The sequence below is a fragment of the Sciurus vulgaris genome (assembly GCF_902686455.1).
Source record: "Sciurus vulgaris genome assembly, chromosome: X".
Taxonomy (NCBI): Eukaryota; Metazoa; Chordata; class Mammalia; order Rodentia; family Sciuridae; genus Sciurus; species Sciurus vulgaris.
Window position 1 is genome coordinate 118,855,400 of NC_136471.1, and position 24,967 is coordinate 118,880,366.

A 24,967-nucleotide genomic window follows, 5' to 3' on the forward strand; every position below is an offset into this window, starting at 1 on the left:
TTAAATCAAAGAGCAGTTTATTAAAAAAGAATCAAAACAGAAACTCTAAGTACCAGTGTGTACATTGTACACATTTAAATGACTCACAAGAATGAAGTTTTTTTCATATATATTAAGATCACACCACCTTGCTGTTTATCAAAAGATGTTCAAGGAGAAATCTGACTCCAAACTGCATATATGATTGCCATTTTAAACAGACCACATTTCAAACATGCAACAACGCCACTGGTAATAAAGCTTTGGAATGGGTGCTCATTCTATTATTTTACTACAAATAGGATAGAAAGCAAGATAAGTTGAGAATTTATTCTAAAATAGAATGGAGGTTGTCATCATCTACACCAGCACTCCTCACTCCTCTGCTGCCATTTTTATCAAGTACTCTTTGTCAATCTTAAAGAGTCTCCATCCCTCTTCACTGGACAGATCAGAAGCACCTCTTCTTTTGTAGAAGTTGATAGATGGTTCATTCCATTCTGCTACCAAGAAGTGCATGCTACTGCAGCGACACTTCATGGCAACCTATTATAAGGGAGAGAAAAAAAAAACTCAGTGACATCTCACCTGCTTTCCAAAACTCAATTTTGATTCAGTCATAATGATAATCTCGTAACTCTTACAATTTGGAAACCCAAAACTAGGACATACCTGGCTTAGATTCTTCAAAATTTCTGATCCTATACCAAAGCCTAAAAGAAAGAGAAGTACAATTTTAAGAGTTACTATAAGGAATTACTGCCCTGATTTCTCCTTAGACACTTTCCCTTAAATTCAACCTTACCTCTATAATCACTCATCACGAAGAAGTCTTCAAGATACAGTAATTTTCCAATCCATGGGTCATAGGTAAAATAGTACATGGCAAAACCAACAATGCTGTGTCCTGTAATAAGAGTATCACATGAGATAGGAAGAAGAAAAACAATCCATTAAAGTTGTAGTGGCAGAATCAGAAGCCTATCATAGGTTTTAAAGAAATATACATGCATGTATTATAGAAACAAGTAGCCACTGAACTAGACTGCCTTCTGACCTTTATGCTAGTGCAGTCCAGGCCACTGTTGGATGATCTCACCGTTCTCAGACATGTATTTGCAAAAAGCACACATTATGAGAGCTAGCTGAAGCCAGGCTACAACCAGATTGGCTACTCTGCAGTCTGCTGGACCTCACTCAGGAAGTGAGAATGCTTTCATTACTTGCCAGAGCAAAAGTGCTATGGTCTTAAACTAAACACACACATTATTCACATCCTAATGATATACTGGTATGTGACTTGGGAATAAGTTGGGTTTACACGGCAGTTCAGAATAGTAAATATTTGTAGTTTACCAACTCTTACTTCCTTGTCAGAACATCAGGCCAAAAGTATGTTGTTTAATTTCAGAACTTGCCTTCCAATTTATACATTTTCAATTTGCTCTCTCCAGTTTTTAAGCCAGAAGAAGCAGCAGTACCCAGAAACAGGTATTATGTAACATCCATATACCTCTTAAAAAAAAAAAAAAAAAAACACCTTGTTCCTTATGTTTTCTGCTCATTTCTTCTAGCTTGGGGAACAGATGCCAGGAAAAAAAAACTTTGAGAAAGCACCCACCCACCCACCCAACTTCCCCTTTCAGCTGTCTTCTGACCAGTCAACAGGGGCCAGCAAAAAAAAAAAAAAAAAAAAAAAAAAAAAAAAGCTTGACTCCCTCATAAGGGGTGTCTATTATTCCAAATGGAGGCAAAGGTTTCAAATTAAACTTTCTAGCCATTTTATATTTCTTTGTAAACAGACAGGAAGTGAGTAAAAGAGTTTCTGATCTACCGTGTTTTAAGTGTGTGATAATAGGACCTTACCTCATTTATCATGATCATCTAGTTTATTGTGTAAAGGATCTTTTAGTTACCTCCCCGCCCATCCATGTACACGGAAGGGCCATGTACATGGCGAAGCTAGAGACTGTAACCTGAAGATTGGGACAAATTAAAGAAAAAAATGTGATTTAACACAATTATAAAAAAGGTTATATTAGGGTCAAACAAGAACCATTTTATGAAACTGAATTACAACAAATGACATTATACCTAACTCTTCCGGGTCTCCACAGCACTTTGATACTTACTTAAACAGTTCCTTTAACCCGCCCTATTATAAAGTGCAGCACATCAATTTTCTTTCCTCAGTAATTTGAATACTGGCTGGCTATTATTTCCGGTCAACTTCTCAGTAACTTCAGCCTGTGTAGTCAAGGGTTCTACACAACAGACACTACATTTTACACAACACTCAGTCTCTCTGGCTTCTGGATAGGGTGAGGGGTTACCTTCCGGAGTCCAGTGTTCCTTGGGCACTTCTGCAACCAGGCAGTGGTAGAAGGGGTGCTCTCCGAAACCATCCTCTAGCAGATCTGCAAGAAGGGGCAACAGAGACAGTGTTGGCCTCTAGGAAGGTGAGAGGTACCGAACGCCTGTACCGCCCCCCGACACTGTTATGTTACCTTTTTCAGTTAATATTACTTGGTCTTCCATGTATTCATATTTAGCCAGTTCCTAGGGCGACGCACATAGAAGAGAGAGAAAAAGAAAAGAAAATGAGGCCCGGCACGGCCAGCTCAGAGGGAAGGAATGGGCAGGCGCAGCCGAGTGGCTGCCAGAATCCTGCCCTGTGTAGGAGGCCGGAAGAGAAAGAGGAACCGGCTGGGCTCTCGCACCAGCTCTGACTTCCTCGGAAAACCGAGCCGCTCCCACCCACCGCCCCAGGACAAACCCAGACCTTCCGCTACCTTAATCAGTCGCAGGATATCACTACAGTCGGCGGCAGTGGCTGGGCGGATCACGAATTTAGCCATTTTCGTCTTTTGCTTTTCTTCCCTTTGCGGACTAGGCCCCTGTACTTGAACAGCAGGAGGAGGTGGTTCCTCATTCGTCTCCCGGGAGCGTCCTCTTCTCAGTCAGGCTGGCACCATGACCTGGCGAACCTCGACAAGTAAAGAAAAATCCTTCAGCAGAATTGCAACTGCGAGCAGCGCAAGGAGCTTCGTCCGGAGCCTGCTTTTTAGCGCTAAGAAGCCCCGCCCTGGGCCGTGAGACGTAGGCACCTCGTCCAATGAGGTCGCGAACCCGCGGCACACCGCCCCCATTTCCGGACACCGCCCTTTTCCGGCGCCCGTGTGAATCGGAAGCTAGAGCAGGGCCTGGTGGGGGGTCGAGGTCCGCATTGGGGTTCTCTAGTAGCGCCCTCTAGCGGCACCTCTCGGAGCCTTCCCGGAAACCCAACCTGGATGTTCTCGAGGCCCTGAGTGACCACTGTTAAAATATAGAGAATTCCCTTTGTGACGGGCCCTAGCCTTTATTGGTAGGAGAAGAATCAGAGCATCTGTGAGTCCCGATGTCATCTGCCTTTTCCACTTTTGCTGGAATTTTCCAGAGGCAACCTGAAATATGATGATGTCATCTCCCTGATGACTAAAGCAATGTGTGCTTGTATATGGTGTTTTCTAAAATTTCCCAAGGTAATCTCTTTGGCTTTCTCAATGATTTCTTTCCCTTATACTTGTAATTTTTACAGTTAAAATTTTTTCTTTCTTACTTTTTCCCTTCCTATTCCTTCTTAAATTTCTGATCCTCCTGTGGAAACACTGCCCTCTGGCTCAGGTACATTCTCTATAATTTTCTTTAGTGAAGTTCTGCTTTTTTGTTTGTTTGTTTTGTGTGTTCTACCTGGGATTGAACCCAGAGGCACTCAACTACTAAACCATATCCCCAGTTCTTTTTTAATTTTTTTATTTTCAGACAGGGTCTTGATATTTTGCTCAGGGCCTTGCTAAATTGCTGAGGCTGGTCTTGAACTTTCGATCCTCCTGCCTTACCTCCCAAGCTGCTGGGATTACAGGGTTGTGCCACTGTGCAGGGCCTGAAGGTCTGCTTTTGTCAAACTGTTTCAGTTTGCTTACCTAAGCATGTGTTTAATTCATCTTAAAGTTTTTGAAGAATTTATTCTGTTGCTTATAGGTCTTTGGGGTTTGGAAGTTTTTTTCTTTCATAATATGTGAACGTCTTCTGGCTTCCATTGCCATTTATAATCCCTACTTGCTCCATCCACTATGCTTCTCTTAACCTTTTAATTTTGAAATAATGATATATTTATAGGATGTGTGATGACATTATCACTCTGATGACTAAAAGAATACAAGCTTGTGTATTATGTTTTCTAGAATTTTTGAAAGTAAGCTTTTTGAATTCCTCAATAATTTTTAAATGCCATAAAATAGAAATATTTGGCAGGTTGAATTATAGTCTGGATTATACCCATTGGAACAAGTATTCAAGCCTATGAGGAATGACTTATTTTACAACCCACTTTCCCATACAGATCCTGCTGAGACAGGGCTTGGATGGCCCTGCTTGGGGTCCTTGATAAGTCAAAGGATGATTTTTGCTATGAGAGAAAAACGGGGCTTCCTGGAGCATCCTAAGTCTGTAGAATGAGGGGTTGAACTATCACCAAATGACCACCCCCAGTATTCAATGAGTATTCTCATTGCCTTTGCACACAGAAAATAAGTTGGAAGTACATTCTCTGTTACCCTCCCCACCCTCCTGGGATTCCATGCACAGGGGGTCACCATGGGAATTTGTGAAATATCTTTTTCAAGGATCTTTAAAAATAGCATTGGTTCTCACCTACGTGAGTTACTACTAGTAGTGTTTTTTCCTGACACCATGGACTACATACACCTCAGACTATACCTCATGGGTGACTATAGGTCCTTCCCTCCTCTGCTTCTGTCTAAAATGACAAAGCATTTAAGAGAGTTTGTTGTATTTACTGATAGCAGTAAATTAGACCTCCATGAATAAGCACTAATGATAGCTGCCTAGTTGAAGCAAAAACAAAAGCATTTTCTACTTGAGTTGCTTAATTTTTTTAGAATAGTGATTGTACCTCGCATTTGGAAAACTTTAACTTGATTAAAAGAGTCAACAGATCAACAAGTATTTGTTGAGTCTTGTGCAAGGTACTTGGGGGTTATAAAGGATCACCAAATTTTGCAACCAGCCCTCGAGGTGTACAGTTTACTTTTAGAAATGTGTTTATAGTTTACTACAACAGAATCTGATCTTTGTGAGAAAGAGAACAGAATAGGGGGAGAATAGGAGGAAGAAAAATTGCCAAGCCAGTGTGGCCTATGTGTTTTGCATTGTCTCATTTGATCCTTACAACTATCTTCAAGTAGGTAATGTTATTCTGTCTTTACAGTTGGGAAATATTGAGACCCACAGGGGTTACAAAATTATCCAAACTAGGAAATGATAGAATGATAAATGTTGACTTAGGACTAGTTTTATTGGCCAGTGCTCGGAGAGCCATTGCTCTCTATCATGAATACTTTCTATTTCAAGGTTCTATAAAGGTCAAGGCCCAAAAGGTTCTTCTCACTAAGATCATGCCATTAGAAGTCAGTTATTTGAAAACAGATTGGCTTATACAATCCCTTTTATATTGGTTATCTACTGCCACATAACACATTACCACAAACTTAGTGGCTTAAAGTAACACACGCTTAATCTTAGTCTTTGTGGGTCAGGAGTCCAGTCATGGCTGAGTGGGTCTTCTACTCAAGGTGTCAATTATGCTACATTCTCATGAGGAGCAATCTCACTTCCAAGTTCACTCAAGTTGTTGATGTTGATAGAGTTCTTTTTTTTCCCTCAGTACTGGGGATTTAACCCAGGGCTTGGCACATGCTAGGCAAGAACTCTTATCACTGAGATACATTCCCAGCACTTTCTATTTTTTATTTTGAGACAGGGTCTTGCTAAGTTGCCTAGGCTAGCCTCAAACTTGCTATTCTTCTGCCTTAGCCTCCCTACTAACTGGGGTTACAAACATGAGCCACCATACCAGGTGACAGAATTCATTTCTTGACTGAGGAACTTGGCTTCTTGGTTGGCTGTCAGCTGTTGGCTCCCTCAGCTCCTAGAGACCACTTGCAGTTTTTAGAGGCTGCCTGTATTTCCTTGCCACATGACCTTACCCAGAATTGCCATTTACAAGTTTGCAAGATACAGTATAAATTTTTTATTGTGGTAGAAAATACATAACATAAAGTTTATCATCTTAACCTATTTTCCCCAGTAGTGGGGCTTGAACCCTGGAATATTCTACCTCTGCACTACATCCCCAACTCGTGAAAAATTTTGAGAGAGGGTCTCACTAAGTTGCCCAGGCAGGACTTGAACTTGAAATCTTCCTGCCTCAGCCTCCCAAGTTGCTGGGATTACAGGCATGTGCTACTGTGTCCAACTCATTTTAACCATTTAAAAATACGTAATATAGTAGTCTTGACTATTGTTTTAGTCAACTTTTTCACTGCTTTGACCAAAAGACCTGACAAGTACAATGTAAAGGAGGAATAGAGTTTATTTTGGCTCCAGTGTTTTAGAGGTTCATTCGATGGTTAGCCAACTCGGTAACTCTGGGCCCGAGGTGAGGTAAAACATATGGCTGAAGGGTATGGAAGAGGAAAACAACTCAGAGCATGGCAACAGGAGGCAAAGAGAGAGTTCCACTCACCAAGGACAAATATAAACCCCACAGGCATGCCCCCAGTGACCTGTCTCCTCCAACCATACCCTACCTGCCAGTTAACCCATATCAGTGGATTAATCCACTGATTAGGTATAACTCTCATAAACTAATCATTGCACCTCTGAGCATTCTTGCATTGTCTTACACACGAGCTTTTGGAGGACACCAAATATCTAAACCATAACAACTATATATACATTGTTGTGTAACAGCTCTCCAGAACACTCTTATCTTGCAAAACTGAAACTCTATGTCCAGGAACAATGGCTTCCCTTTTCCCCTCCTTCCAGCTTCTGGTAGCTACATTCTACTTTCTGTTAAAACTAGAACTCTGTATCTAGGAAAAATGGCTCCCAATTTTTTCCTTCCTCCAACTTCTGGTAGCTATATTCTACTTTCTGTTTGTAGGAGTTCGATTTATTTTTCTCTTGTAAGTGAAATCATGTAGTTTTTTGGCAATTATTTCACCTAGCATCATGCCCTTCTTTAAAGTTCATGAATGTTGTAGCATGGGACACAATTTCCTTCCTTTTAAAGGTTTAATAATATCCTATTGTGTATATGTACCACATTTTCTTTATCCACTCATCCATCAGTGGACATTTGGCTATGTAATGTTGCTGTGAGCATGGGAATGCAGTTATATCTTCAAGATCTTGTTTTCAATGTTTTTTTTTCCCCCTAGGGTGTGTGTGGTTACTGGAGATTGAACCCAACATGCTCTAACACCAAGCCATACCACCAGCCCTTTTTATTTTTATTTTGAGATAGGGTCTCACTAAATTGCTGAGGCTCTCCTCATACTTAACAGTCCTTCTGCTCAGCCTCCTGAGTTGAGTTGCCAGGTGCCCTGCTCAATTGTTGTTGTTGTTGTTTTGCTTTGTTTTTGTGGTGCTGGGGATTCAACCTAGGGCCTCATGCATGCTAGGCAAGCACTCTACCACCGAGTCAGTTCTTTCTGGTATTTATCCAGAAGGGGGATTACGGGATCATATGGTAGTTCAGCTTTTTAATTTTTTGAGGATTCTCCATACTGTTTTCCATAGTAGCTGCACCATTTTACATTCCCATCAAAGGCGTACAAAGATTCTAATTTCTCCACATCTTCACCAGCACTTGTCATTTTGTTTTTGTTTTCTTTTTGCCTACAGCTATTTGGTGTGCAAATATTTTCTCCTATTCCACAGGTTGCCTTTTCACTCTGTTGATTGTTTCTTTTGATATATTGAAGTCTTTAAGTTTTATATAGTCCAGTTTATCTACTTTTATTGCTTTTATTTGCCAAATAGAGTCTTACATAATGTACCATAATCCTGAGAATGACATCCTATCACCTACACCATATTGAATTAGAAGCAAGTCACACATCTCACCCACATTGAAAGGGAGAGGGCCATATAAAGGCATGAACACCAGGAGGCAGGACCGTGGAGGCCACCATGGAGTCTGTCTGCCACACTTTTAAAGGGCAGTAAAAGTCTATTTATAAGTCAGCATTTAACAAATACTTTAATTAAAGTCTATAAGAGATTGACTAGAGAATATTGAAATAAATATGGCAGGTACTATGGCTTGAATATGATTTGTCCCCCCAAACACATGCAGGAGTTGAATCACCAAAGTCATATGTTAATGCTATTAATAAGATGGAAACTTGATCTGATTGTGATGTTTAGAAGTGGGGCCTTTTGAAAATTATCAGATTAGGTTATTAGGGTAGAGTCTCATGATTGAATCCTGGTGATTCAATCTTTCCCTCATATAGAAGAGGGAAAGAGACTGAACAAACTCATAGTTACATATGCATTCCTGCCACAACGTAATGCAGCCAAGGGGAACCCTTGCCAGAACGTGGTGTTTGGACTTCCAGCCTCTACAACTGCGACCTAAGTAAATCTTTTTTTTTAATAAAGTAGCCTTCCTCAGGTATTTCATATAGTGATGAAAATTGAACTCATACAGCATTGTACCTGTTGTCTGGGGACTTACAGTTCAATATTACAGGCCCATAAGTTTCTAGTTATGGTCAGAAGGTATCCAGCCTCCTGGAGAAAAAGAACAGGTACAGTCAGAATTGAGATACAGTTTGTAACCCATTCAATTGACCTACCTCCTCTAAGCTATCCTTTCTCTCTCTTGGTGCAGTGTCCTAAGGGAAGACTACTACTCATCAGTCAGCTCAGGGATCAAGGTTTTAACTCCTCATAAGTTCTTAAGAGATCTGAAAAATGCAATCAATCATTCTTAGGCCTCCGAAAGGATCAGTTCTTTGAATCTGGGTATGGAGGTTACTCAGTAAGAAGATCATAGAAAATAATTGCCTATTAAGCTCTAAATATAAGACACCCCCACTTTTCCCTATGGCCTCTGGGTACATGCAATAGATTTTAAAGTTCAAAATCCAGCTTACCAATCTTTGTACTATCTGCAAACTGGTAATTAAGTACCAACAGAGAATACAGGAAAATAGAGGATACTTCAAAGAAGGAAATGCAAGAGAGTAAACTCCACCCAGGCAACCTCTGTTTGGCCTGAGGAACAAGGAGCAGCCCCATGTTCTGGCCCTGATGTGAGTGATGTTTGGCAGAGTCTACTGATTACCACAGAGGTTGTTGCCTGAGAATTCCTCCTGGAGGTGGAGAATGTGCGGGTGAGTCACTCTTCATAGAAGGATGATAGAGGTAGCAGAAGGGTGCAGGAAGATAAAAAAGGGACACAGGCCCCTAAGATTGAGAGAGTTGTAATACATTTTAAGATCTCTTTTGAAGATTAATTACAGGTGGGTGCTGTAGCAGAGGAAGAAATATGTACAGCTAGCATTTCTTTTATTTTTTAGTTTTTGTGGTGTTAGTGATCAAATTCAGGATCTCATGCCTACTAGGTAAATACTCTACCACTGAACCCCATCCCCTAGCAACTAGTATTTCTTAGCGCCTATCATGAGTCATGTTATAGTTTGTATTTGGAATGTCCTCCCAAAATCCATGTGCTAGGCAATGCAGCAGTGTTCAAAGGTGAAAAGATTGGATCATGAAGGCTCTGACCTTATCAGTGGATTAACAGTGGATTAATCCATTTGATGAACTAATAATTTGAATGGACTTACTGGGAGGTGGAGAAAACTATAGGCAGATGGGACATAGTTGGAGGAAGTAGGTAATTGGGGCATGACCTTAGGGACTATATCATTCCTGGTCACTTCACTCTGTCTTTCTGTTTTTCCTGGCTTCCATGAGCTGAGAACTTTCCCCCACCATACCCTTCCACCATGATGTTTCTGCCTTGGAGTCAGTTAATCATGGAGTGAATCCCCTGGAACCATGAGCCAAAATAAATCTTCGCTTTTCTAAGTTGTTCTTGTCAGTTATTTTGAGTACAGTGATGAAAAGCTGACTAACACAAGTGGTATGCTTTGCTTGGCACTAATTTTATTTAGTTTTAATTTCCATATATTATTACTTACTTTTTAATATATGTCCAACTTTCTCATCTGGATTCTATCAAACTAAAAAATATGTGTTGCTGTAGTCCACAAAACAATTAATTATACTTTTAAATTCTATAGTCAGGAAAAATTAGGAGTAAAATCAGCCATTTAAATAAAGATGGTCTGGATGAATATAGTCTGGAAGTATAAGGGATTTTTTTTTCCTTCCAATGCTTTCAACCTCTGCTGCTGAGATCCTAGTACAGAATGTTAATGATTCTCTAATTCAGATTCCTTTTTGACTACTTAAAACTGAAACCTAGGGCTAAGGTTGTGGCCCGGTGGTAGAGTACTCACCAAACATGCATGAGACCCTGCTTTGGTGCTCAGCACAAAAAAAAAAAAAAAAAAAAAAAAAAAAAAACCCCAAACCCCTGAAACCTAGAGCAGTTAAAGTACTAGTCCAAGATCACACAGCTGATGGGCAGAATCACAAATACAACTGAGGTCTCTTAACTTTTAGTCAAGAGATCTTTTACTACATTACTGTGCAATTACAGCCTGCATAGATCTTCTGGCAAAAAAAGGTAAATATAAACATAGACATTGTGTTAAATACCATCCTAAGACTGGAGCTTAGGCAAAAAAAAAATGTAAATAATTGAAACATTTGGTCCAATTTTCACAAATTAAGTTTTATGAGTACATTCCTTGTTCACTGTTATTATTATTCCTGGTTCTGGGGATTGAACCCAGGGCCTTGTGTACACCATTGAGCCATGCCTCTAACCCCACACATGCCTTGTTTAAATTACAACAGGGAATACTTTTGATAGTTCCAGTGTCTCCAACTTCTTCCTCTGTCTTGCATTCCCACTTCCACCCCAAGAATGAAACTGGTAAGTAGGCAATATTGGTCAGAAATGCCTACAGCTTGGGCTGGGGTTGTGGCTCAGTGGTAGAGCACTTGCCTGGCATGTGTGAGGCATTGGGTTCGATTCTCAGCACCACATATAAACAAAAATAAAGATCCACTGACAACTAAAAAAATATAAAAAAAAGAAATGCCTACAGCTCAAGACAAGTAGACAATCAGCTTGCTAGGAGATCCCTGCCACCCTATGAGGCTGCAGGAAGCTACCCATGTCCACACTCCTTCACAAAGGAGAATTGCAGAGGCCCTAGGACTTTCTGCTCAAGGGAAATTATTCTCTGAACATCTAGATGAATCTGGTTACCACAATACCATTATTCTTTCTAAGATGGGAGTTGTCCCCATACTTGAAAATGGTCCACAGTTCTTCATTTATGTTCTTCCCTAATAGATAAAATACACACTCATCTGACTGGGAGTATGTTTTTTTTCCCATCAAAGCTAGTGACTTAGAGCATGCCAACTTTCTGTCATGAGGCAAAAGAATAGTGGACTTGTTAAGTACTTTTGGGAGGTGAGCTGAGTATATTTATGTGGCAGAAAAAGCAGCAATTTGTTTTCAGCTTTAGGGATTGAACCTGAGGGTGTGTACCACTGAACTATATTCCTAGTCATTTTTATTTTTTTATTTTGAGATGGGGTCTTGCTAATTTGCCTGGGCTGGTCTTGAACTTGCCATCGTCCTGCCTCAGTCTCCAAAGTAGGTGGGATTACAGGTGTGTGCCACCTTTTTAGTTATACATAACATTAGGATTCTTTTAACATAATTATAAAAGCATAGAATATAATATGCTCTAATTCAGTCCCAAGTACTTTCCCCTTTCCCTCTCCTCCTCCCTTGCCCTGTTCCCTTCCTTCTACTGATTCTGCTGATCTTTCTACTATTTACTTTAAAAAAAAAATCTTCTGCCTGGCTAGGCATCATGTGATCAAGATCCAATCCAGACCATATTATCTTGGACTGAGGATATAGCCTAGGGATAGAGTGCTAACCTTGCATCCTGTAAGCCAAAAAAAAAAAAAAAAATGTCTCAGAACACATGGCCTAGGACAAATTGTTTACACTCCATCTCACTTGAAAAGTGGATCTCATCTATGATCTAATTAACATTCCACCACAAACCACAGTTGCAGATTCTTTTTTTTTTTTGGTAGCAGGGATTGAACCCAGAAATGCTTAACCACTGATCCATGTCCCCAGCCCAGCCCTTTTTTATTTTTTATTTTGAGACAAGTTTCACTAAGTTGCTTAGTGCCTCGCTAAGTTGCTGAGGCTGCCTTGGACTCCTTTTGACAACTTGTGTTCTTTTGTGACCGGCTTCTTTCACTTAGCATGCTTTTAATCAGATTACATTTTAAAAATTCATTTATTTTTTTCATGGTGCTGGGGATTGAACCCAGGGCCTTGTGCTTGCAAGGCAAGCACTCTACCAACTGAGTTATATCCCCAGCCTTGGACTCCTTTTTAAATTTTTTTTTTTTTTAGTTGTCGGTGGACCTCTATTTTATTTATTTATATGTGGTGCTGAGAATCGAACCTGCATGCCTCATACATGCTAGGCAAGTGCTGTACTACCTAGCTACAACCCAGCCCCTGCCTTGGACTCTTGATCCTCCAGCCTCAGCCTCCCGAGCTGCTGAGATTACAGGCATGTGCTACCATGCCTGGCTAGAATTGCAGATTTTTTTTTTTAAAGAAGAAGGTTTAAGGAAAGATGAAAGTAGGAGAAAATGTCAAAAAGACCATGATGTAGAACCTATTAGTTAACACAACTTTTTTCCTTTCTCCTTTTTACAGATTTTTGTTGTTGTTGTTGTACCAGATAGGGAGAAATTGTGTAGTTATTATAGTGCAGCACAGCAGATAGCACAATTTACCAAATTTTCTTTTAGTAACTAATCTCTTAAGCCATGGTTAAAAACAAAAATTAATTTAAGAGCTGTGCTATTGGTTAAGCACACTTCATTTACCTTCAGTAATATATGTTAATGAAACACAATTCACAATTTTGTCATTCTGCATTCAACTCCCAAAATGTTCCAAATTCAGTGAAAACTATAATAATGACCAAGAATCTCAATGAATCCAAAGCAGCATAAACACAAAGAAAACCACACCAAAGCTGGGCACGATGGTGCATGTCTGTAATCTCAGTGATTTGGGAGGCTGATGCAGGAGCATTACAAGTTCCAGGCCAGACTCAACAGCTTAGCAAGACCCTGTCACATATTAAAAATTTTAAAAAGGGCTGGGGGTATAGCTCAATGGTAGAATGCCACTGGGTTAAACCACAAAACAAACAAACAACAGGTGGGACAAAAGAAATGTAGAACTACTCTTGTTACTGATATCTTACACCTGTCACTTAAAAAAATCACCAAAGGAAAAACCTAAAACATTGTGTAATTACCAGGTAATTGGAATGAGATAAACTAAAACATGATAATCAGACTCCCACGAATGAAATTCTCTAGCTTTTGTTGATGATAAAATCAGCCACTTCTAATTAATCCAGAAAATGAAATCAGTTCTGTTTATCATGATAACAGATGAAATGTGGAAAGATCTGAAAGAGGTAACATATCAAGCAAAGGAGAAGCACTGGGAAAGGACCTGAAGTACTGTGCTATCACAGTTGGGGCAGTTTCATGATATGGGTAGAGAAACTGGAAATGAGTGTAATTAGGACACTTTCTGAAAGTGAAACTTAAAATCAACAGATAATTCATCAAGTGAGGATATTAAAAATGTACTCCAAGACAGTTAATATTCAACTGTAAACTATATTAACATACCTAAAAAAGAGAAGGTATAAATTGGGTGTGGTGGCTCATGCCTATAATCCCAGTGATTTGGGAGGCTGAGGCAGGAAGATGGCCAGCCCAAGTAACTTAGTGAGGCCATAAGCAATTTAGCAAGACACTATCTCAAAATAAAAAATAAAAAGCACTGGGGTTGTAGTTCAGTGGTCAAGCATCCCTGGGTTCAATCCTCAGTAAGAGAGAGAGAGAGAGAGAGAAAATATACACTTACTTAATGAACTTGATTACTAAGTTAGGAATGCTTTTGTAACTTTTTTTTTACATTTAAATATTGTTTATTTTTTATTTGTTCTTTTTATGCATGATTTTGACATATCATACATACATGGAGTTTAACTTTCTGTTTTTGTGGTTACACAGATGTGGAGTTACACTGGTTGTGTATTCATATATGAGCATAGGAAAGTTATATTGTCTGATTCATTCTACAGTTTTTCCCATCGACCCTTCCCCCAGCCTATTGTGTGTCAGCATCCACATATCAGAAAGAACATTGACCTTTGGTTTTTCGGGATTTGCTTATTTCACTTAGCAGGAATGCTTTTGACTACAGCTAACAGAATACCCTACTTACAATAGCTTAAGCAATAAAAACTTAAAAACAAAAGCTCAGTGAGAAGACTAGTGTACCCAGTTCCAGGACTTGTTTAGCAATTAATCATGTTATTAAGGATTTGGGTTTTTAAAACCCTTCAACTCTGCTAGCCATCTCAACTCATCTCATGATTATAGGAGAGCTGTGATAACTCCAAGCATCAGGTCCTCACACTAGCATATTATAGGAAGGTATGGTCAGGAGCAAAAAAATCTTTCTCCTAATGAGGCTCTGTCCCCACACCACCATCCACAGTGTTGCAAAATGAATTCAGGGCCTCATGCTTGCTAGGCAAGTGCTTGACCACTGAACTACATCACCAGCCCAGTGCTCTGTCTTTATCTGGGAAATAATTTCCTGGAATGCCTCAGAAGTTTTCTCTCATCTCATTGGATAGTTGTAGGTAGTGTGACTATGATTGGCTGCATAGAAGGTTGGGAAACTGATATCTGGTAATGGTGAAGGGAGAGGCTATATTTGGTTAAGAGTGATTATGATACTTTGAAGTTGGACACATTGCTACCCAGAACACAATTGGGTTTCTGTTAGCAAGGAATTAGAAGGGAATGGTTCTAGGGCAGGCAACTAAAGATGTCTACTAGGTCAGTCCTGGAAGCATAGGGAAAAAAAAGAATGTTTGTGACCAAAATTAGCATCACTCAATCCAGCACTGTCTTAGAGCAATTCTCTGATGCAGTTCTCTTCCTCCTCCTCCTCCTCCTCCTCCCCCTCCTCCTTCCCCCTCCTCCTCTCACTCCTCCTCCTCCCCCTCCTCCTTCCCCCTCCTCCTCTCACTCCTCCTTCACCCCCTTCTTCTCCCCTTCCCCTCCTCCTCCTCCCATACTGAGCTTGCGTGCTAAGCAAGTATTCTAACTCTTAGTTATAATCCCAGCCCTTCAGTAGCTCAATCTTAAAACAAGTATAGGTATATTGTGGAGATGAATGTCATTATCTTTGTATTCATTCATTCATTTAACAGACTTTTATTGTGTCAGGTGTTATAGCCTCTGAAATTATAGCAGTGGAAAAATTAGACAAACATCTTTGTCACTGTGGTCCTTACATTCTTGTGAATATATCATAGCTAAATGTAATGGATTCCATACTCATCAGTAAATTTTGGGGTTATAATTGTGCTTCTTATGTTCCCCCCTTGTCTCAAAAAATAAAGAGGATTGGGTATTTGATTCAGTGGTAAAGTTCTCCTGGGTTTAATCCCCGATACCACATGTACATGCACATGTGTCATGCATGCATGTTCACATTCCAAAAAATAAAATAAATTGATATTCCAGTATCACATGTCAGTCTTTTGGCTGATGCGAGCCCTCTTAGGGACACAGATTCACCTTGAGTGAAGAGACAAATCAGGTTTCTGACTTGTATTTCTGAAGGCCAGTACCTGAACCATAGTAAACTAAATAAAGCATTTCACAATTAAGTGAGCCATTGGGAGACAAAAAGTCACACAACTTTCTGCAGTTAATAAACCAATTGTGTGGATGTGTCTTTCCCCTATTTGGAGTGTTTGTACTTATTCATATATGGGAAAAGGCTACAAGATGGACATATTAAACGATAAACATTCGAAATCTATCCAAGAAAGGAATACTGACTTTGAAACTGATTTGTGCAATGTGCTATGAACTTATTTGATTAAAAATCATTCCTGGGGTCGGGCATGTTGCTCAGTGGTAAAGCACTTGTCTAGCATGTGTGAGGAGGCCCTGGGTTCGATCCTCAGCACTCCAAAATAACAACAGTAACAATAATAATAACATAAAAATGAGATAAAATAAAAATAATTTCTCAGAGGGTTCAAGGTTAAAAATATTCTTATTGATGGACGATTAGATTGGGATTTTTTGCCATTTCAAACAACACTGTATGAACATTCTTGCAAGAACAGAATAGAATTTCCTTATTTACTGATGAGATAGAAAAGAGTCCTGTATTAGGAAAATCGAAATGCAGACACAGTTTTTGTTTGTTTTCCGTGCTGTGGAATTCAACCTAGGGTCTCCCATAGGGTAGGCAAGGGCTCTACCACTTGAGCTACAACCCCAGCCTCAGACATAGGGTTTTAAAATGACAATTTTCAAGACATTTTGTTTGCAATATGTTGGGGAGTCATTTGATGATAACCCATCAATTAAGCTAGCACCATGGGTTATTCATTTCTTTATAATTTACCAAAGTAAAGTAAATGCAGAATATATTTATTCATATACAGAAACTAGTCAAAAGGGAAATATATTGGCTGAAGTCTTGGAAAGTGCTAAATATATACATGAGAGGGGGAACTTAAGGAATAAAATGTGAGGCCCCATGATTATTTAGGATGTCTCATTTCTCAGTTTGGTTCCCCTACTTTACAGAATCCTCATGTTCCAGCAGTTATTGTTATTATACATGGTTAGGGGGTCATGAGCCTACTTCTCCAGATCTACCCTTATCATACTTTTTTTCACAGCAAGTCTGGGGTGCAAGACTGCACCTGCTGGTGGAGAAGGACACAACTAACTGCAATCTGCCATCACTTGCTAGCCATATTGACTTGGAAAAGTTACTCAATATCTCTAAATCATGATTTCCTTATCTACAAAATGGGAATAATAGGAATACTGACCTCCTATGGGTTTTGTGAGGATTGAAAAATGATTCATCAATAAATGCTATACTATTTCTATTATTTCCTCATTTATTCAACATATCTTTATTATGTATTTTTCAATACATTAAGCAATGAGCTAAGTACTGAATAGTAGTTATCACTGCTACTATCAATCCATATTGTGTAATTATGGTGTATTAGATACCGTGCCAGGAGTCGCTGCAGTAAACATGGCAGAACCCTAGAGATTGGATAAACTTTTTGGTTCTACCGACAGGATTCTCTTCTCCTTCATGACTTCTTCTAATCTCTTCAGTGAATCCTTCTCTTTGGGCTGGGGGTGTAACTCAGTAATAAAGTACTTGCCTAGTATGTGGGAGGCCATGGGTTCAATCCCTAGTGCAAAATAAACAAATGAAGACTCCAAAATCCAACAACAACAACAAACAACAACAAAAAATGGTCTTCAGTGAAAGAGGTCAGATGCCTTCATGCACCATGCCAAATTCTGGCCAACTGAAAGCTGGAAGAGGGTTATCAAAATTTGAGAACACTGTGCCCCTCACAGGCAAGTTGGAGATAAGCTGCTGCTCATGATGGATTTTTTTTCTTTTTCTTCCTTTCAAAAACAAAACAAAACAAAACAAAACAAAACAAAACAAAACAAAACCCTTTTCTACTAGGGAAGAAAGTTCTCCTGAAGTACTAGGGGGAAGTTCTGATGTAATAGAAAAGTATAGATGCAATGTAGATCAAAAGATCCACTCCAAACTTCCCACCAGAAACCAGAAAAGCCTAAGGGTCTTGTCTTTTCCAGTGCATAGGGTAAACCCAGCTATTTGGGTGTCTTCCTGTCCTTCACCTTCAACAAGGCATCAGTTATCCAGTTCTCTCTGAATGAGACAGTCCAGGGAGTAGAAAAAGGGTGAGGATTTTCTTGGGCTTTCATCCTGCAAGTAAGTTGAAGAAAGAAGGAAATAAAGAGGCTTTTATGGTCCTCCTTCAGAGAGGGAAGCTACAAAGGCTCAGACCTTTCCCACTGCCAGTATTCATGCTCTCTCATGCATTATAATGCTTCAGAGTTTCAGAGTTGCTGTCTGTTTCTCTGCTAAGTGCCCTCTTCTGTTAAACAAGCAACAGTAGGAGGCAGCAGAAAACAACTCTTTTTTTTTTTTTTTTTTTTGGTACTGGGAATTGAAACCAGAGGTGTTTTACCACTTAGCTACCCTGAACTACATCCCTAACTCTATTTTTTTTAATTTTGAGACAGGATCTCTTTAAGTTGCCCAGGCTGACCAGGAACTTGTGATCCTCCCTGTTGCCTTAGTCTCCAGGGAAGCTGGGATTATAGGTGTGCATCCCTGTGCCTGGATGAAAACAGCTCTTTATAGCAGTAAGAAAAAGAAGTTACTTTTAACTTTAAAATATCTCGAAGGGCTTAGATAAGTGCCCAGATAATAGATCAACACATTAAATTTAGAATGCTCTGGAGGGTGGCTTTTGAGGTCGACACAACAGAAGATGTTTTCCCATATAATACATCATCCTTTGTGTCACTGTGATGGACCCAATTTCCAATCAGATAGGCCATAGATATGATTTTGTTTCCACATTATTCTCTTTGGAAGGTTCTTTAAACCTAGGTCAGCTGGAATTTGAAGGCTGTGTTTGAACCAAACTAGCCCTTGAAGATGGAAGCATTGCTTACTATTCCTTTCTCTCCATTACTAGTCTGCTCAAAAGCTGGTTTCTGCCATCCAATAAACTAAATCTTAAATAAATATTGAGAACTAACTATGTGTCCAGACCCAAAGTTTAGAAGATAATTCCTACCTTCAAAAAGCTTATAATATCAATGGAGTACTAAGATAGACACTTAAAATTATTGAAGAAATAATACAAAGCAAAGAATAATTAAATGAATTCTCAGGTACAGACTTTTTGAAATAGAAATTAAGAGAAAGTACAAGCTAATAATTATGCAAGGAATCAGGAAATCCTCTTAGAGAGGTAGGTCTTTAGTTGGGCCCTGAAAAATCCGTGAAGTGAGGAAGGTACTCAATAAAGGGAGTATCTCATGACCAGATTAGAGGGAAAAAACAGAATGACCAGATTAGAGGGAAAAAATCAGAACCTTAGTTTCTTCATCTGTGAAATGATTCAGGAAGCCAGTTATGAGCCCCTCTGTGGCAGGGACTGTTGGTTCTCTATTTACTTTTTGTGGTATTGGGGATTGAACCCAGGGATGCTCTACCACTAAGCTATATCCCTAGCCATTTTTATTCTTTATTTTGAGACAGGATCTTACTAAGTTGCCCAAGCTGGCCTCAAACTTGCAATCCTCCTGCCTCAGCCTCCCAGATAGCTGGGATTATAGGTGTGCGCTACCATACCTGGCTGTTTTCGCTCTTTATTTTATTTATTTATTTATATATGTGTTGGGGATGGAACCCACGGCCTTTTGCATACTAGGCAAGTGCTCTGATACTGAGCTATGTGCCCAGTCTGGTTTTACTCTTGGTACTCCAGTGTCTAGCAGAATTTCTCACCCAAAGCAGGTACTTGATATGTGTAGTTTTGACTTGTACAAACATGGTATATGGAAGAGATGGTTTGGGAACTGTTTTACCCAGGGACAAAGTTCATGTTAGAAAGCAATAAATCTCCCTTTGTGAATTGGGAGTCAGCTCAGAATTATCCTGAGAGAGGCATGCTACTTCTCCAAGAGTGTGGAACTAAGTTCTCAGGTGAAGCAGAGTTCTCTTGCTTATGGGGCTCATTTCCACTGAGGACACATAGCTCTAGTTCCCTCCAACACAAGGTTCATCTGTGTTGGTAGTGATGGTGACATTGCACCAGGAGATGGACAACTGGACCATGTGTACCTGGTCACTTCCATGTGTACCTTTAGTGAAAGTGACAGATTTTAATTAGCCAGATATCTAGGGGTATGATAATGTGAGATATAGAGACAAATAATATTTTTTTCTTTAATTTTTTTGAAAACTTTCTGGTTTCTTTATAAAGGGTTTAGTTATTAAGCCAGACAATTCAGTTTAGATAATTTAGTTTCTTTTTCCCTAAGGGAAGAAATTTAGTAAATATCATTATCTTCTCTCTGTGTCTTTCCAGGCCATTATCCTGCCTCCTCACTAAGACTCCTCCTATAATTTACGGGTAGAAAGAATTGTTTGCTGCTGCTTCTGAGATTGTATGGCACTTGTCACTGAAACAGTTATTACAATGCATTCAGTTACATGTCTGGTTTTTTCTCTCCAGGTGATGAATTCCTAGAAGTTAGGAACTCTCCCTTTTTTAATGTTCACCTGCCCACTGGTCTTTTTAATCTTTTCTAATTGCCAAGCCTAAGAAGACATAAATGCATTAAGTATAAATAAAGAACTTATCAATGTGTTCTAAATTGAGAAGATACTTAAGAAGTAAGGCTTTTCACATGGAAACTAGACTTCTGGCTTCTCTTGAAACATTGGCAGTTCTTCCTTACTGGGCACAACTTCCCACACAGCTGGGAACCAACACCTGCCACCTGCTATCCCCCTGGCCTAATACTTAGCTCATCTGTGTTACCCCTGCTCCCATCCTCCACTTACCATCATCCACACACCACAGCCTGAGAAGTGCTCACAGTGATGGCCCTGGAGTTGGTCCAACATCCCCTCTCTTTGGCCAACAGCCCAGGGACCTATTCCATGAACTCTACCTGTTTGATATGTGTAGGCTCAGCACCCAGCACAGTATCTGGCACATAGGTACTCAATAAATGAATTCAATAGAATTGAATAATATATTGGGTTTCTTGATTATTTTTAAAGAAGTGAGGATAGAGTTCATTAGAAAAATTCTTCAATTCATTATCTTTATTTTCTGTAACTCAGATTATAAGAGCCTCTTGGTCCATGGAACTCATGTGCAGATGATTCTGAAAAGAGGAAAGGAAAAGAGAGATGAGGAAGGAAGTCAACTCTTTGTGGAATAGGATAATAATTCAAAGAAAAATTGGAGAATTAAAGACATTTGGGATAGGGGGTATAGCTTAGTAGAGTGGTTGCCTAGTATGTGTAAAGCCCTGGGTTTGAATCCCAGCACCATAACACAAAAAAGACAGATTTGATTGAATTTCAATAAGGCCAGGCATAGGCTCATAAGCCTGAGGAAAACAAACTCAAGGTATACAAACCTAAAATGTAGAGGAGTGGCATTTCTGAAGCAAAGTTCTAGGAGTCACTGGGGAGATTTACCTGGCACTAGAAAATACACTAGTCATTATCTAGTTGAATACTCTTACATGGATATTTAAATTGTAGCACAAATTCAAGTTTTAATATATAGTTTGCAATTATGGTGTTGAGTTAAAAATATAAAATAACTTCTTTCTCTCCAAAATGACATATTAGAATTGGTCAGGACTTGGAAACCATGCATGGCGACATATACAAGTTATAGATGAGGAGAATGACTCAAAATCATGTATATGAATATTCATTGCAGCATTATTCATAATAGCTCAAAAGTGAAAACAACTTAAGTGTCTATCAACTGATGGATGAATAAACACAATGCAATATATCCATACCATGTAATGTTATTCAACTATAAAAAGAATGAGGTAACAACATGTGCTATAATATGGATGACCCTTGCAAACATTATCTGAAGTGAAAGAACAATCATGAAAGATGACACATATTGTATAATACTGTTTATATTAATTGTTTAGAATAGGTAAATCTATAGATACAGAGAGAGATGACTGCTAATGGATATGAGATCTCTTTATGGGGTGATAAAAACATCCCAGAATTGGGGTGATGGTTGTGTTTGGTGAGAGGTAGTCAGGGCAGACTGTCTGCTGGAAGTGACTTAAAGAAGGAGTAGAGGTTGGCCAATGAAAGGGGGGCCTTTTTTTTTTCCCCCTAAATGTTGCACCTCCACCTCATTTTTTTCTTTTTGCGGTACTGGATTACATTCCTACCCTTTTTTAATTTTTGTTTTGAGAGAGAGTCTACGTTGCTGAGGCTGGCCTTGAATTTGCAATGCACCTGCCTCAGCATTTGGAGTAGCTGGGATTACAGACATGTGCTGCTGCACCCAGTTTGGGCCTCATTTCTTATAGTTAACTATCTAAATCAACAGAGGCTCTCTTATTGCATATTTTTTTATAATGTATTTTTTTATTATAAACAAATGGAATACATGTTGTTTCTCTGTTTGTACATGGCATAAAGGCATACCATTTGTGTAATCATAAATTTACATAAAGTAATGTTGTTTGATTCATTCTGTTATTTTTTCTGAAAGGGGGGCCTTCTATGGAGGAAGCAGATGCTGATGAATTGGGGAGCTCAGGAGATCTAGAGTATCATCAATGAAGAGGAGGAGGAAGAATACCGTGGCTGGCAGTGAAGGGGAGGTGGGACAGAGCATAGAGCAGGCAAGGTTCAGTGGCCCATGCTGAACATTCTGGTCTTTATTTTAAAAGCAGTCATAAGGGGGCTGGGGAGATAGCTCAGTCAGTAGAGTGCTTGCCTTGTAAGCACAAGGCCCTGGGTTTGATCCCCAGCTCCCCAAAAAAAAAAAAAAAAAAAAAAAGCAAATAAAAGCAGTCATAAGTTTTGGAAGTGATCAGCTTTAGGTGAAAGAGTCATATGATTAGCTTTTCATTTTAAATCATTGTCTTGGGAGGAGGGCAAGAGAGAACAGGAGTACATCAATTAGATGACTTTAAGAAGAAAAATCCAGGCTCAGTCCTCTGCGCTTTGCTTTCCAGCTTGATGTGCTTCCTACTTGAAGCTGAGTTGCTGCTGATCCTCAGATACAGAACTTAAATGATATATCTGTTTTCTCTCCACAAAACCTGGAAACAAGATGGAAGAAATGAATGGACAGTGCAATAGTGTGGTTGATGGTAATTTTGAAGAAGTTTGCCCTGAGAAAGTAATTAAGTTTAAACCTCCATTATACAAACAACGATACCAGTTTGTTAGAGATTTTGTGGATCAACATAAACCCAAGAAGGTTGCAGACCTGGGATGTGGTGATACAGATCTCCTAAGGCTGCTAAAAATCTACCCATGTATTCAACGGCTTGTTGGAGTAGATATTGATAAGGAAAAATTACAGTCGAATGGACATCAGCTATCTCCCTATTTGGGGGAGTTTGTAAAGCCTTGAGATCTGGATTTGACTGTTATCTTGTATCATGGCTCTGTTGTGGAGAGAGATTCTCATTTGCTTGGATTTGACTTGATAACATGCATTGAATTAATAGAACATTTGGATTCAGATGATCTGGCCAGATTTCCCGAAGTGGTATTTGGGTACCTATCTCCAGCCATGATTGTCATCAGCACACTAAACTCTGAATTCAACCCCCTGTTTCCCACAGTGACCCTAAGAGATGCAGATCATAAATTTGAGTGGAATAGAATGGAGTTTCAGTCCTGGGCTTTACAAGTGGCAAATCGTTATCATTACTCTGTGGAGTTTACTGGGGTAGGGGAACCACCTGCTGGAGCTGAGCATGTTGGAAATTGTACCCAGATAGGTGTCTTCCAGAAAAATAGTGGGAAGGCAACAGGATTGTGCTTTTAAGAGCAGCATAATCAACACGTTTATGAAACTGTTTATAAAACCTCCTACCCAAGTTTACAGCAGGAGAAGATGCTCAAATTTGTATTGGTTGGGGAAGTGTTGATACTAGAGGAACGGCTGAGATTGAGACAGCAGCGAGTGCTGCGAGAGCAGAAGGACTCAGGCACTAACCCAGGCTGCACTGACTCTTTGGGGGCCCCCCAGATAGTGTTGGGAGCAGTCTTCACAGAGGCTGAAGAAGCCAGGATAGAGAATTTTCCAAAACCCTTCTGTGAAGGAGATAAATTTTTTGTACCCCTGCAAAGACTCCTTGCTTATCCCAAAGTGCACCGCTTAGTGGACGAAGAGAGGATGAGATCACTCATTGCTGGCTCGGTGCAGCTGAGCATCGACGGTTCTGCAGTCGTGGACGAGCTGTATAAATCTTGGGATTATTGGTCTGAAGATTATTGATCCATCTACATTTCCTGAAGTTCAAGGACTCCGTGATAGTTGGGCTGACTTAGAATTTAAACTTTGCGTTGTCACGATTCAAGTAACTTTTAAAAAGTTTTAACACGAGACATTCCTAAACTGGTGGATAGATGCCTGACATGTAGGCCAGACAGCTCTCTACCTGAGAAAGGTTTTAGGGTTTAACTAAAAGCAGTGTGCTTTCCTTTTTAAGTTGGAATTTTTCTTTGTGTTCTCAAGAATGAAGAAATTGGATATGGTAATGTACTAATTTTGAACTTACCCGTATTTTGGTGTTAGAGCCATGTGTTGAAATGGCATTAAAGTGTTTTTAAATGAAAATAAAAAAAAAGAAGAGAAATCCAGAAGAAAAAGACAGGTGTTAGATTTGAAGAGTAGTGAACAGATTTGAAATGTTTATTAGGAGTTAAAAATTGGCACCTTATAAACATTGCCCTTGATTTCTTTGCTTGTGCCATGACTCAGTATTCTTTTTATATCTTTTCTGCAGATAATGTGAAGTGTTTATAATGTGAAGTGTTTATTTCCTCCTCTACCCTATCACCTATAAGCGTAAGACTTTTCTCTGTGCATGTTTCCTCATTTGCATAGTGAAGGCAGTGGACAGATTGCTTCGTTCATTTGCCATCCTATTTGTTGTTCTACAGTCCTGTAATTTTCATCCTGGGGGCTTAATTATATTAGCCATTCATTGAAATATAGAAATCCAACAAGAACCTCTTTTAAAAACATAAACTATTAAAAGTCTCTTCTGGTGGCGTTCTTTTTTTAAAAAAATAATTTTTTAGTTGTCAATGGACGTTTATTTCATTTATCTATATTCGGTGCTGAGAATTGAAATCAGTGCCTCACACATGCTAGGCAAGTGCTCTACCACTGAGATACAACCCCAGCCCCTTATGCTGTTT

At 39.4% G+C, this 24,967-nt stretch overlaps 1 protein-coding gene and 1 pseudogene across 2 annotated transcripts; one reads left to right on the plus strand and one right to left on the minus strand.

Moving 5' to 3' along the window:
- Window positions 1-3,012, minus strand: SAT1 (spermidine/spermine N1-acetyltransferase 1). The gene is made up of 6 exons (XM_079122978.1): window positions 2,772-3,012; window positions 2,487-2,538; window positions 2,313-2,396; window positions 785-886; window positions 652-692; window positions 1-525 (listed from the first exon to the last, which is right to left on the minus strand). Exons 1-6 carry the CDS (start codon window positions 2,835-2,837, stop codon window positions 355-357), a joined length of 516 nt encoding a protein of 171 aa, XP_078979104.1. The 5' UTR covers window positions 2,838-3,012; the 3' UTR covers window positions 1-354.
- Window positions 3,013-3,183: 171 nt separating this feature from the next.
- Window positions 3,184-24,798, plus strand: LOC306650706 (small RNA 2'-O-methyltransferase-like; annotated as a pseudogene). The gene is made up of 2 exons (XR_013766789.1): window positions 3,184-3,366; window positions 22,762-24,798. The product of XR_013766789.1 is annotated as a small RNA 2'-O-methyltransferase-like (transcript).
- The last annotated feature ends 169 nt before the right edge of the window (window positions 24,799-24,967 follow it).

Coding starts and splice junctions, on each gene's coding strand:
- SAT1 (XM_079122978.1), bottom strand. CDS start 2,837: ATGGCTAAATTCGTGATCCGCCCAGCCACTGCCGCCGACTGTAGTGAT. Junction 2,539..2,771: donor ATATCCTGCGACTGATTAAG/GTAGCGGAAGGT, acceptor GCGTCGCCCTAG/GAACTGGCTAAATATGAATA. Junction 526..651: donor TTTTGAAGAATCTAAGCCAG/GTATGTCCTAGT, acceptor CCCTTATAATAG/GTTGCCATGAAGTGTCGCTG.